Raw genomic sequence first — 13,693 nt, forward strand, 5'->3', positions numbered from 1 at the left:
TTTTGAATTAGATTCTCTTAGAAAATTAAAATTATTAATAATAAATAAAATTTGTTGATTTTTATGTACACTCTTAAAAATTGTAAATATCATAACTCTAAATTTAATACTAAAAAAAATATAACAAATTTATTATAGTTTAAAAAGGAAAAATAGGCATTGAAGAGTCCGCCTATAGAGGAGTAGCATTAGCAAAAGCATCTTCTTCATAGATCATAAATAATAAACAGAAAGTGCTAGCAAATAACGATTATTTATAAGGTTAATAATCACTTTGTAATAAGGTGAGAGTTTTATTGTTTTAATTTATCTTTTTAATTTTATTTATTTTAATATTATTTTTTATCATTTGTAATAATTTACAATTGACGGTAATTAATTAAGAAGTTTTGAATCATAAATCATAATATTGGGAGTGCCTGTTTTATCTTCCTTAACCATCTCTATTCTCATTTCATGCATCTTCTGTGTATGCCTTAATTTCCACATCTTTCTCTTTCTCTCTCTTTCTTTCTTTATTTTTCTTCCCCACATTGCTCCATACTCTTCTCTCTCTTCCCTTTTATATCTTCTTTTCTTCTTCTTTCATTAACATATTTTCATCATCTCTATTTATTCTCTTCTTTTATGGTTATGGCAGTTCAAGCACAATACCCTTCTAACGTTCTCCTCTTAAACAGGTTTTTCTTCTTCTGAATCTCCTCTGTTATTTGAATATTTGATTGAATTTGATGCAATTTATGGGGTTCAATGATTGATTTTGAGATATATGAATGCAGAAATGTACAAGATACCAATGATTTTTCTTTACAAAATCAACATGGTGGAGGTGTAACTGCTGGATTTATAGAACCATCTCATACCCTTTTTAATAATCATGGAGGTTAGTTTTTTTTTTCAAATTCAAAAAATATATATGCTCATTTAGTCATTTTAATCAAATTTACAGTCGTTTTAATGGTTTTTTTTTTTTTTTTTTTGGGGATGGGTTAGTAGTGGGACTTAATCCAAGGAAAAGAAGCAGAGAAGTTGGAGCAGCAACAACAACTACAACAGTTGATTCATTCAATTTTTCTTTACAAAATCAACAACAAAATCAAAATCAAAGTCATCAGTTTATTGATCTTACTCAGCTTCAAAATCATCAACAATCAAATGTTGTATCAACTGGTCTCAGATTATCATTTGATGAACAAAATCATCAACTTCAACAACAACAACAAATTCAGCAACAGCCCAATAATACAATTCTATCTCCTTTATCTGAAGAATTCTCTCTCCAATTCAAACAACAGAGTGATGAAATCACCTATTTTCTCCATACCCAGGTACTATTATTAATAATTTTTTTTTCCATTTTTCTTATTTTTTGAAATTCAGAAAGTGGTCAACCAGTGTCATAAATACCAATGGGTTGATTTTTTTGGATATTTTTTGTTATTTGATTTTATTTTTCTTTTAGGGGGAACATTTAAGGCGCACGTTAGCAGACAAACGGCAGAGGTACTATCGTGCGCTTGTAGGCGCAGCTGAGGAAACTGTAGCACGGCGGATGAAGGAAAAAGAAGCAGAGATAGAAAAGGCAGCAAGACGAATCGCAGAGTTGGAGGCCCGAGCGGCCCAATTAACATTGGAGGCCCAGTCATGGCAGGTCAAAGCCCGGGCCCAAGAAGCCCAAGCTGCGAACCTTCAAGCCCAACTACAGCAAGCAATGGTAGGGCCCACAAACGTCAATGGAGGAGATAAGGAAGGAAGTGGAGTTGGGTGTAATGGTGATGCAGAGGATGCCGAGTCAGCTTACGTTGACCCAGTGAGTGACCGGCGAGTCCCATCACCGAGTTGCAAGATGTGTCGGACACGTGTCGCTACGGTGGTGCTTTTGCCTTGTCGGCATTTATGCGTGTGTAGAGAGTGTGACGACGTCGTTCAAGCATGCCCACTTTGCTTATCTATGAGAACTGCCAGTATTGAGGTTTACCTTGCTTAAGTAGACCCACTTGGCCCATTAACGGAATCCAGGCCCATAAACTGAAACCCAATAGAAAAAAAGGACCTTTTGAAAAGAAAAGAGATAATGAGAAAAAATGGTACTTAATTATAAAATTAATAAACCAATTTTATAATTAATCCTTTTGGTTTATAATCCAACCCCAATAACAGCAAGAACTAATTAATTTTTTAGAAATATGATTTTAATATGTGGGGTGGTGATGCTGTACATGGCCAATGGATGGCAATTTATTTTTGGCTTTTTGAAATTCAATTTAATACATAAAAAATTCTTTTATTTCATAATTAATTATTTGCATGAATTTTGACAGATTTTGTATTAAATAATTTTAGTGAACGTTCTAGACATGCTCGTATTGAGAATAAATATTTACACAAAAATTGAGGGGGCCTAATTTCTCAATTTCTTTTTTACTAGATTTTAGAACCACTTAGGTCTTATTTGAAATGGAGGAAAAAAAAAAAGAAAAGAATTTGGAGGGATTGAAATCTTTTTATTTGGATAGAAAAACGGGAGGAAGAGAATTTAAAGGGAATAACTCCTTTCATTTTGTTAACAATTGAATCTCTTTATAAGAAAAAAAATTTGAAAGTAAAATGAAATTTCTTTGTTTCCCTTTCTCTTTCCTATCTATACATATAACGTAGTTTTTTGCCTCTCTTTTTCTCCCCTTCCTTTCCTTTTCTTTCTCTTTTCTTTTTTTTTTTCTTTTCTCTTTTAATTTGCTATTCATAAATAGGTGTTAGTTATCTTTGACAAAAAAAATAATTTTATTTTTCTAATAACTATATTTTTTTAGTTTACTTTTTATCTATTTTCTAAAAATTTACACCCATAACAGGCGTGACCTTAGAATTAGACCTTAAATTGGAGTAATGCGAACACATGAAAAATGAATGCAAATTCTACTCATTGAAATGAATAGTGCATTTTTTAACCAAACAACTACAACTTAATAAATACGATTTTTCCAGTAATTATGCGCATGCAATTTACTTGCATTAGTCATTCCATAATTGTTTAGTTAATTCATATTGTACTAGTTGTTTTTGATAATTATTTCAATTTGATGTTACATATATGATCAAATTCAATAAAAGAAAAATCAATACAAATCTTCAATTATTTAATATTTTTTAGAAAAAATTATACTAAATAATACAATTTTTTAACTTTTTCCTTACAGTTATGTTTTACTTTAATGTTTTAAATCATCTTTAACATGTTAAACAAGTCATTTTGAGCCATTAAACAGAAAAAAAAAAATTAAAATATCGAAAAATCCAATCACTAATGCGAGAGAGGTGAGGGGCACTGGTGTTAAGCATGAGAGGGTGGGGGTTGGGATCGAGTGGGTGACTGAGGGAGGGGGTGGGAGAATCATCAAATTGATCGGAGTTAAAATCCTTCCTAGGTTATTTCGCCAATAAAATTAAAATTGGTCAAAATTGAGGTTAAAATCCAATGTAGAACATCCTTAATTGCGGCATGTAGCATCATTAGAATCACAAAATAATGTTGGACATCAATAAATATATCATATATCATCATGAAAATTTCTTTTTCCAACTAAAAAATTAATTTATGATTAAAAAGAATAAGAAAATGGAAATCACCCACATTTGAACCATAAACTCGTATGACAGTACTATTTTTCAATATTTCTTTGATATTTATTTGGGTCTTAATAATTATAACAATGAGCCTATTACTAAAACAAAATTTTAGTTTTGAATACCATAATTTAATGTTATACCTTAAATACCATGTATAATATCTCATCAATTGACCTGATCAATATTAATGAACAAGGAAATTTTAAAAAAATAATAAAAAGATACATTTTTTGGACTAAAAAATTGATATAAAAAATTAGGTTCCTATGATATTATTTGGAAACAAAAGATTTTGTTTGTTATTTTGATTACTAAGTAAGCTGATGAAAAGTGGAAAAACAGGCAAGAATCAAATTTAGTTAATTTTGTAAAAATTAATAATTGCTTTATAATTGAATTTCAATTTTTTTTATTATTAGAGATGTTGTATAAAGGAGTTGCACATCACTTGAAATGGGCAAGAATATCATATTTGTGTTGGCCTCTCTAATGTCGGAGGTCTATTCATTGCACAAGCATCATAAGGACCGGTTACCCTAAAAAGAGCAGCTAGGTACATGTAAGTGTCCTTCAATTGACATATACTAGTAACATTTTTAAAAAATTTTAAACAAAAATATTAATCCTTAAACACGAAGTATAGGCTATCATCTGAGTTATTTAATTAAAAATTCTTTTAATATTGAATTGTGCAAGTTATAATACAATATAATGACAATCACACTGGTTTAACACACACGCATATTAAATACGTCTATATTAATATTTTGAATTCACCCTTTAACACGTTAAAATCATATCAATCTTAGTTTAAATATAGTTAATAATTAAATTGTTGCATCAAATTTTCATTATATATATATATATATATATATATATATATATATATATATATATATATATATATATATATATATATATCCCAACTGAAAAAAATATCTAAAATTAGGTATAAATAACATAAATACTTGTTTGAATTCAATAAAAATATAAACTTAATCATCTACATATATAGTTTGTATGATCCATGATTTCACACCAAAAATATTAATCAAAATATCAAAAAGATTAGATTTATATGTCACATTGAGTTGTGTGGTGTTGATAATTATAAAAGCACTATCAATAAAGCAATTTGGAGTTATTGTATGATATGGGTGGCATATATAGACAACTAGAATCCTTTATGATGGCAATCCTAAATCTATTATAAGTACTTGGATAAAATTTTAAATTGCCCAAAATAAGATTAGTTTAAACAACTCAAACACTAATTTTGATACAATTAAATTAGAAAATTAATTCTATTAAAAATTTTAAATTTTCAAAACAGGATAAACTTGATTCTATAATAAAATTTTCTTGTATTAAGTTGATTCTAATCCATTTACCTTTAAATTTTCAATGTAAGTTTTAATTTTTATGTCAATTTTGTAGCAATTAGTAAATTCAATGTGACTACACCTTATTAGTAGCCTTTTTTTTTTTTTTAACCAAGGCCCCCTATTTGTGTGACTAAATTTGTTCTTAAACTTAATCTATGTAAATGCATCGATTTTAAGCTACTAGCTACATTTTACATTTAAGTTCGCTTTATTGAATTTGTTTCATTTTATTTATATATTTTTTTATCTCGATTATCTCATCTATATTTTTTTCACTTTTTAATGAAATATACTACTTATGTTCCTTTTTGTTTGTCTATTTTACCTTTTATACACATTTTTTAGCAAATTTTAAGCCTTAGTATCTCTAAGTACGCATTATAAACAATTATATATTAAAAAAATTTACGTCAAGACAAATCTAACAAAATCTCACATAAATATATTTTATCTTCAATATGTACTTTAAAATTTTAATTTAAATTGCTCTTTTTTAAAGTGAACAAACTTGAAGTGGACAAATTAAAAAAAAAAAAAAAAAACCGGAGATTTTGTAGTTGGAGAGGGAGGAAGTAGAAAAGAAAGTGGAAATGGACGAAATCATGAACCAAATCATGAATGCTCTGACAATAAACTAGAAATTGACGTAAATTTACTAGCATTGTCTGTCCCTCAAACCATAGTCCATAGTCCATACATAGGTATTAGGTAGTTACAACACATTATTTGTGAAATTCAATAATGACCCATGAATCAATACAAATCATTCAAACACATTTTTTTTTTCATCAACTCAATCTCCATCTCAATTCTTTCCCCCCAAATGTCACTTATTAATTTAGATCAATTACTTATGTGGAAAACTAAGCATGCTTTAATTATAAATTTTATGAATATTATCTTTAAAAAACTTTTTATATGTATTATTCAACCAGCGTTATGATTATCATTACGTTTACAAAAACTATAATCAAAATGTAGGAAGGGACTGAAAATGATATATCAAATCCTTATTAAAAAGTTACAATCGCTTAGACCCTCAACTCTAAAAACACCTACAAATTGAAAATTTTGCATGATAATTTAGTAAGACGAGACAAATATTATGTGCATTCTACCTTTACTCATAATTCATAATTATTTTAAATGATCTTAAAAAAAGGTTTAATGTAAGTGTTGATTAGTAATATACATGCATTAATTTCGAATATTGTAATTAGGGTTGTGATTTTTAAGAATATTTTTTTTTAGTATTATTATCCTCCTCTAAATTTTAAAGATTCCTTCGTATAGCGTCTGATATACCACTAGAATTTTTCCTAACAATGATGAAATATGATAATTCAACTATCCTCCATCATCAATTAATTGAACAAATTATATTTCATATTAAAAATTAATAAACTATACATATAAATATCAAATTTAAGAGCATATACTACGTTGATGGGCTAATTTATAATTTTAATTTTAATTTTAATTATACAAATATTATATTAAATGATTTAAAATAGTGAATTTAAATAAAATTTAATTTAGAATCACAATAAAAAAACAAATATAATACGTAATAAATCATAAGTGCAAAGCACCATAGGCCATAGCTAATACCATTAAATTACCATGCCTCATCATTATTGCATTTTCATAATTAATTTACCGCGATAATTAATTAATTTTTGTTAACGCATGTGGTGAGACAATTATACAAAATTGGATTATCCTTTCTGGCTTTACTCTTTTGGCATAATACCTTGCATTGTAGGGTATATAATAACTACTCCCTTAATTCGTTCTTTTCTAAATTAATATATAGAAACTAGTATTATAGTATTTATTTAATTAGGACTGCATACTATTTTAGACTTTTTTTGTAATATTAGTATATAAAATATAGTAATATTTTTTTTTTTTTTTGAGTATATAGTACAACTCTCCGTCCCTATGTGATGGTGTTACACTGTTAGTATTTATTTATTACTCCTATACTGTAGAAGTAATACGCAATATTTACTTAAAATTTACTTCTATATTTTTGTTATTTTAAATTCATTACGGTATAATTAAAAATAGTTAAAGATCAGTTACTAAAAAATCTTTAAAATATAAACCTCTTGTATGATTTGAGGTCATTCTGAATATGTGCAAAATAGTCCATTATATTAACCAACCGATTTCCTGAGAGACCGTCTCTTTTAGAGACATCTCTCAAGTCCAGTCCAATAAAGCATAATTAAACTAAAAGATAATAATGAGTTGACTAAAGTAGGGATGGTCTCTCAAAGAGACCGTCTCCCACAAGAATTTGTGATTACTCCTTACGTTGGCTTTTGTTTGTCCACTTTAACGTTTTTCACTTTAGAAAAAAAAATTTAATTTGATTTTTAAAGTATATATTGAAAAAAAGATATTTTTTTTAGATTCGTCTTAGTGCAAATAATTTTAATATATAATTTTTACAATTGTTTATGATGCATACTTAATGATATTGAGACTCAAAATTTTCTTTAAAATACATGTAAAAAGTATAGTGCGCAAAATAAACAGAGAGAATATATTTGAATAAAGGGAAATTCTATATGGTAGCATCTAGTTTTCATAAAACGCCAATAGTAGCACTTTTGTAAGATTTTTCCACATGGTAGCATAGTTTATGCACTATCTAACTGCCATAGCATTTTCCGTTAAATTCTTGTTAATTCTTGTTTAATTCATCAATTTTAAAGATTTTTTTACATGATAGCATCCGGTTTATGCTCTTAAGTGTTTAATTTTTAATTTTAACTTTTAATTCACCGTTTAATTTATCCATACCCTTAAATGTTGTAATATTTGAATTAGGGTTAATTTTTACGTAATGTCATATATGAAAGCGGATACAATTTAAGACGACGCGATTATAAAAACATACTACATAGAGATAATACCCATTAAAAGTGCTCAACTAGTTATAGTACTAAATAACATTGCTATGGGATTTTATTTCTTTCCTCCACCAACAGAAGTGGGGAATTAGGTCTTGACTTTTTTTTCTCCAATAAGTACAGTGATTATTGAATTTAATAAATCAAATAATAATAATTTACTATGTAAGTAGTATTCAAGAGAAATAAAAGCAACTCCATTATAAATGCTTATCGGAAGTCAGAAGTGGGCATGTGTGTTTATATTAGACCAATAAGTCCATTAATTCGTTCTTTTTCTTAAAACTTTTAAAATAATTTTTTGTTTTATAATAGTATGCTCTACCAAAGAATATTATTTTTTTTAAATTCTTATTAATTTATAGTTTTTCATACTAGAAAAAATATTTATGCGCTATCTTGCATCAACAAGACAATAATAAAATGTTGAAAGATTAATAACTTCTTTATAATTTAGTAGACAATTCCACATAATATTATAATTTGGTTACTTTAGAACACAACTTAATATGATGTATGTATAGTCAACTCTTTTCTCATATATATATATATATATATATATAGGCAGTGCATGTGTATATTCTATATACAAAACTACAAGATTATATATATATATATATATATATATATATATATATATATATATATATATATATATATATATATATATATATATATATATATATATATATATAATATTTTGCATGAAAAATAAAAATATGTAGGATGCATTTTACAATGGACTATATTCATAGAGCAATTTATGGTAAATTATTGTACCTATGTGTATATTTATATCTTATGATCATGGTCGTGTTTTCGTTTCCTTGTTCTTTCAAGGATCGTCATTAATTTTTTGTGAATTATAATCTCATTTAAAAGTTTGAATTGACAATTATAGTTATAAGATATACTCTTATAAGTTATGTACAAATCTAGAATTTAGAGTTTTATAGGGTACCAATAAATAAATAAAATTTCGACAGAATTTCATTAATAAAATGAACAACTAAAATATATTTTTTACAAGATACCTAAAAATCTTGTAATTTTGCTAAATCCTGAAAGTTCTTCAAGTATCCCACTAACTAAAAAAAATTTAAGATTCAATGCTCTAAGCTTTCTTAATTTACCAAATTCCTTAGGAATTGAACCCCCAAACTTGTTTGATGAGAAATCAAGAAACTCAAGCTCAGATAAATTACTAAAAATAGTAGGAATTGGTCCAAAAAAATAGTTACTTGAAAGGTCTAACTGTTTTAATGTTTTAAGCTCAGAAATTAGAGTAATATTTTCTCTAAGCCGTCTGCTAGAAAGATCTAGAACTTCAACAGTTTGGTTTGCACTACAGTGTATACCTTTCCAGTAACAATAATCTGAGTTGTTAATAACCCATCCAGGAACACCAATTTCTTCATTTATGGCAAATATTATGGTTTGATCATGTAATTCAGAGTTTACTAGTTGAACACTTATAACAAACTCAAAAATTAAGATATATAAACACATTTTTAAAAATTTACCAATTAAGTTGTCTCTTTAACTTGTATATATATTGTTCTAGATCTTTTTTATAGTTACTGTTCCAAAATTAGATGGAAGAATGCGGGCATCATGGGGATTTTCATTAAGGAAAAACATAAATATCAAAAGGAAAAAAAAAATCCAGAAAACAGTGTTTATTTTTGATATCTAGAGAAACCCATTACAGAAAAACTGAAATTGAATTAGACTGAAAAATGCGAGTATGGAAACAAAAACCCAGAAATGAAAACATAATTTCAAGAAAAGGTTAAAATTTTCATAAACCCAAATGAAGTTTTAGTTTTTAAGAAACCCATTAGAGTATGAACAACATTACATCCTGTGGCAGACGACTCATTGCTTGCGGCAAGGGCTGGGATAGGCGGTGGCAGACAGCAATGGCAGTGGCTGGGTAGCGGTGACATGACTGTGGTGGCAGTTTTAGGTTTTTGTTTCTTAGGCTTTTATCTTCTAGAGAGAAGGGTGAATAGTCATTGAGAGAAAGAAATGTCGTGTGTTTGCTTCTCCCCTTGAATTTCTATTTTTTCTTTTAAAAATTTTTAAAATTTCCCCCGGAGCACGTGCCCAGGGTGCCCAGGGTTCCCATGAATAGATCCGCCCATGGTTATGTATATACATACACTATCACACCCTCTTACACGTATTCTCTTTATATTGAAAGTATGGATTTAATAGAAATCCTCTAAACATCTGAAGCTAAATATTTCACGTGATCAAACAAGAGGCCGCTAAGATTAAAAACTTTTTGACTCTAATTCTATATATATTAATAAGTCTATTCAATCAAAAATATAAGCGAATGGTAATAGCCCCAACGTAAATTATATTCAACACTTTTAGTTGTCTTAATGGAAGCTATGGGGTAAATCAACAAGTCATTGGGTAGCCATAATTGCTGAGATGAGGAATGAGGGGAAATGTGTTTTTCAAACTCAAAATCTCAAAAACACTTTGATTTAAAAATATAGCAAAATAAATTTTATTCTCAAAGAAAGTAAAACTCAAATTGATCTTAAAACATTTCCTGGGAAAAAAAAAGGAACATTCAAATGCAAAAATCTTATAAGAAGTTTTATCTTGAGGCACCATGACATTCTAATTATAATTAAATGAATAATCGGTGTAAATATATACTTCTACAAGATTATTCTTACTCTTTGATAAGGAAAAGAATTAAGACAAGAATCTCATATAGGGTTTTAATTAAGAAATTGTTACTTTTAAACGCATTAGTAAGTTTTTTTATTTTTATTTAATTAATTACAATTAATTAATTACTTTATAAAAAGGATTTTTTTTTTTTGCTTTACATAAAGTAGATAGTTAAATTTGAGATTACTATTTAAATACTACTCTATAGATTCAACTTTGTCAATTATTTTGATGGGGCCAAAGATTTATAATTCTTTGATTTTTGATTATATTGAACTAAAGTAAAATGACTATTTAATCATATGTACTTTTTATCTAATTTATATGAATTTGCACATGATGTTTGCTACCAAAAATTTATCGAAACAATCTCTTTATAGGTTCACTCGTTAAAAAGTGGTCATTCAAAATGCATAAAACTTATATAAATTTGTTAAGATCAATATATCTTCATTAATAGTGTCAAAATTATTACACCTTAAATGAAAATAAAAGAATGTAACAAATCTTTGCATATGGTTTATGGAAATAAGCAGGAATCCAAAGAAAAATATAGTAGGCCACTTGATTTGATCATACAATTGTATATATATACTTGAAGATGTTTCATGATTATTCCCTTGAGACTTGAGGGAAACACTATAGTGATCTGTTTTTTGCCTGTAAAGATTCTAATTATAGACTCCACTCTACTCTATATCTTTGATTAATTACTTAATCTAGCTATTATTTTAATCATTTTATCATAGAAATTTAGGACTAATATATACAAGATAATTAATTTGAACATACATAAATAATAATCTGTAGATGTTAATTTGTTCAATTAGCTTATAAAAATCCATAATAATTATATTCAAGACGAAAGATTGATTCGTATTTACGTTTCGCCTATATAAACTCATATAACTCTACTAAACAAAAATACATATTAAAGTAACATGAAAATATTTAAAATTTAAAACGTCCTACACATATACAAATATATATATACAATATAACATGTTACCTCTTGTAGTTATCAAAACAAACCATGGTCAATTTGACCAAGTCAGAAAAATGAAAGGGGAAGTTTAGCATCAAATCTAGAGATTGGGATGATGATATATTAAATAGGCATAGAATTTTTGGGTGCAACCATTTTTTTTTTTTTTTTGAATATGCATAAATCATAATGCATTGCATGAGATGTAGCATGTTATCAGGATTGTCACATGACTTTTTCTGAACTTATGCTTCAGATTACAATTATAAAAGAGTGCACTCTCTTTTATTATATACTTAGCATCTACTTCTATTATTTTGGCTTTTGCAATAAAGCTAACATACAAGGAAACATCTTCAAGTATAAGTTGTGGATTTACATGAAGTATGTAATCCAATATGTCTTTTGTTAAATCATTGACATCATCGGTCACTATCAACGGTGAATTCAAAATATTAATATAAAATAAATTATATATTTTTATTTAATTTTTTTGTATATTAAATTAATTTGATTGTAATTTTTTTATGTTATTTTATGTATATAAATAGGCAACTACCCCATGTATATATTGGTGTACAAGGAGCGATAAATTTGCCAAAAATCATCCCTAAAGTTGGAAACGAACAGTTTAATAAAAAAAGTTACTCATGGTATTGGAAAGCTAACATAAGATTGATAATAGGGTCTTGTCTTAATCAATATAAGTATTGTTATTTCATGCAAATTCTTAGATCATTTTAATTATCACCCAAACTAATCATTTTCGATCTAAGTCTATTATGTAATAAAATTAAATTACATTAAAACATGAAAGTTTAGCATAAATAATTGACTTTAGTAGTGATTAGAATGGTATTTAAATTTTAGTGTCCTTTCAATATTATTGTGTTTCTTTTTTTTTTTTTATTTTAATGTAACATCAAATGTGTCCTATAATGAATAAAAAATAAAATCAAATTTATCGGAAAAATGATTAATTTGGAAGTTAACATCTAAAAAGTAAAAACTATTTTTTTATTATTTTGTATTATTAAATTTTTGTTTCAAAAATCGACAACGTACCGATTCAAATATTTATGTTAGTCTATTGTAGGAACATGCATGAATGTGTTTTTGACTTGTTAAATTTCCTTCTTTTCTGACAATCCAATGTTACACATGGAAATTGTAAATTTCATCAAGTGTACCTACTAATTGTACGCTTTATTGTTAATAAATGATTTATATTATACTTTAAGCTGCTTGTAGAAGAGATAATTAAAATATAAATGGATACTTAATAAAAATGCTATTTAAATATTTTTGAACATCTCCATATCTCCCCTTTTAATGTAATCGTTTTTTTTATCGAAATAAATAAAAGAAAATAATTTGTTATTTATGTTTTTCATTAAAATATAACTTATAAATAGAATTGTTTTCTACACAAACATGTTGTAATTTATGGTGGGATCCCCAAATTCTAAAAAATGATGGGGTTTAATGAGGCAAAAGTATATTGCCATGCGAAATAAATGCAAAAAAAAAAAAATAGACGGATAATAACATAGATCACATATAGAAATTTACTGTAATTTACTAATAAAGTGTTAACTATATTTATCAGAGCAGAAGAAAAATAATAGTAGAAAATAATTAGCTTAAAAGAGGTTCAGACTAATATCAAGTCCAAAATTAGAAATAGTAAATAAAACTCTTAAGTTGGTACAAAATAACATCAAAGAATAAGAAAAATATAAAAGAGGTAATTTAGATACTTGATGTGTCATGAAATAGAAATGAGCGTTTTAAGCTTAAAGTTGGTATATTAAAAAAATTAAGGATTTGGGCGCAAATTTCACACATGCGGCCTTATATAATTTACACTTTTTTTTCTTTCCAAAAACGAAAAATCATACAAGGAACTAATTATATTGACTCATTTTATTAAAACGGTCTCATTTAATATTTACTAAAATATTTATTTCAAATCAACAGCTACTCTTATATGTACAAGACCGTCTCACAATGAGATAAATGCATATAATTAGCTCATTTATCTAACTGATCACCTCAAAATTATAAGTGATCAA

At 26.8% G+C, this 13,693-nt stretch overlaps 1 protein-coding gene across 2 annotated transcripts; it reads left to right on the top strand.

Moving 5' to 3' along the window:
* Nucleotides 1–440: 440 nt before the first annotated feature.
* LOC130801528 (BOI-related E3 ubiquitin-protein ligase 1-like) lies at nt 441–3,141 on the top strand. 2 transcript variants are annotated; one of them, XM_057665399.1, is made up of 4 exons: nt 441–680; nt 780–883; nt 994–1,328; nt 1,463–3,141. In XM_057665399.1, exons 1-4 carry the CDS (start codon nt 628–630, stop codon nt 1,985–1,987), a joined length of 1,017 nt encoding a protein of 338 aa, XP_057521382.1. In that variant the 5' UTR covers nt 441–627; the 3' UTR covers nt 1,988–3,141. The 2 variants fall into 2 exon arrangements, with proteins under 2 accessions (XP_057521382.1, XP_057521381.1); XM_057665398.1 differs by having other exon boundaries at nt 448–680; nt 997–1,328.
* The last annotated feature ends 10,552 nt before the right edge of the window (nt 3,142–13,693 follow it).

This window comes from Amaranthus tricolor, chromosome 15 (genome assembly GCF_026212465.1).
Source record: "Amaranthus tricolor cultivar Red isolate AtriRed21 chromosome 15, ASM2621246v1, whole genome shotgun sequence".
Taxonomy (NCBI): domain Eukaryota; kingdom Viridiplantae; phylum Streptophyta; class Magnoliopsida; order Caryophyllales; family Amaranthaceae; genus Amaranthus; species Amaranthus tricolor.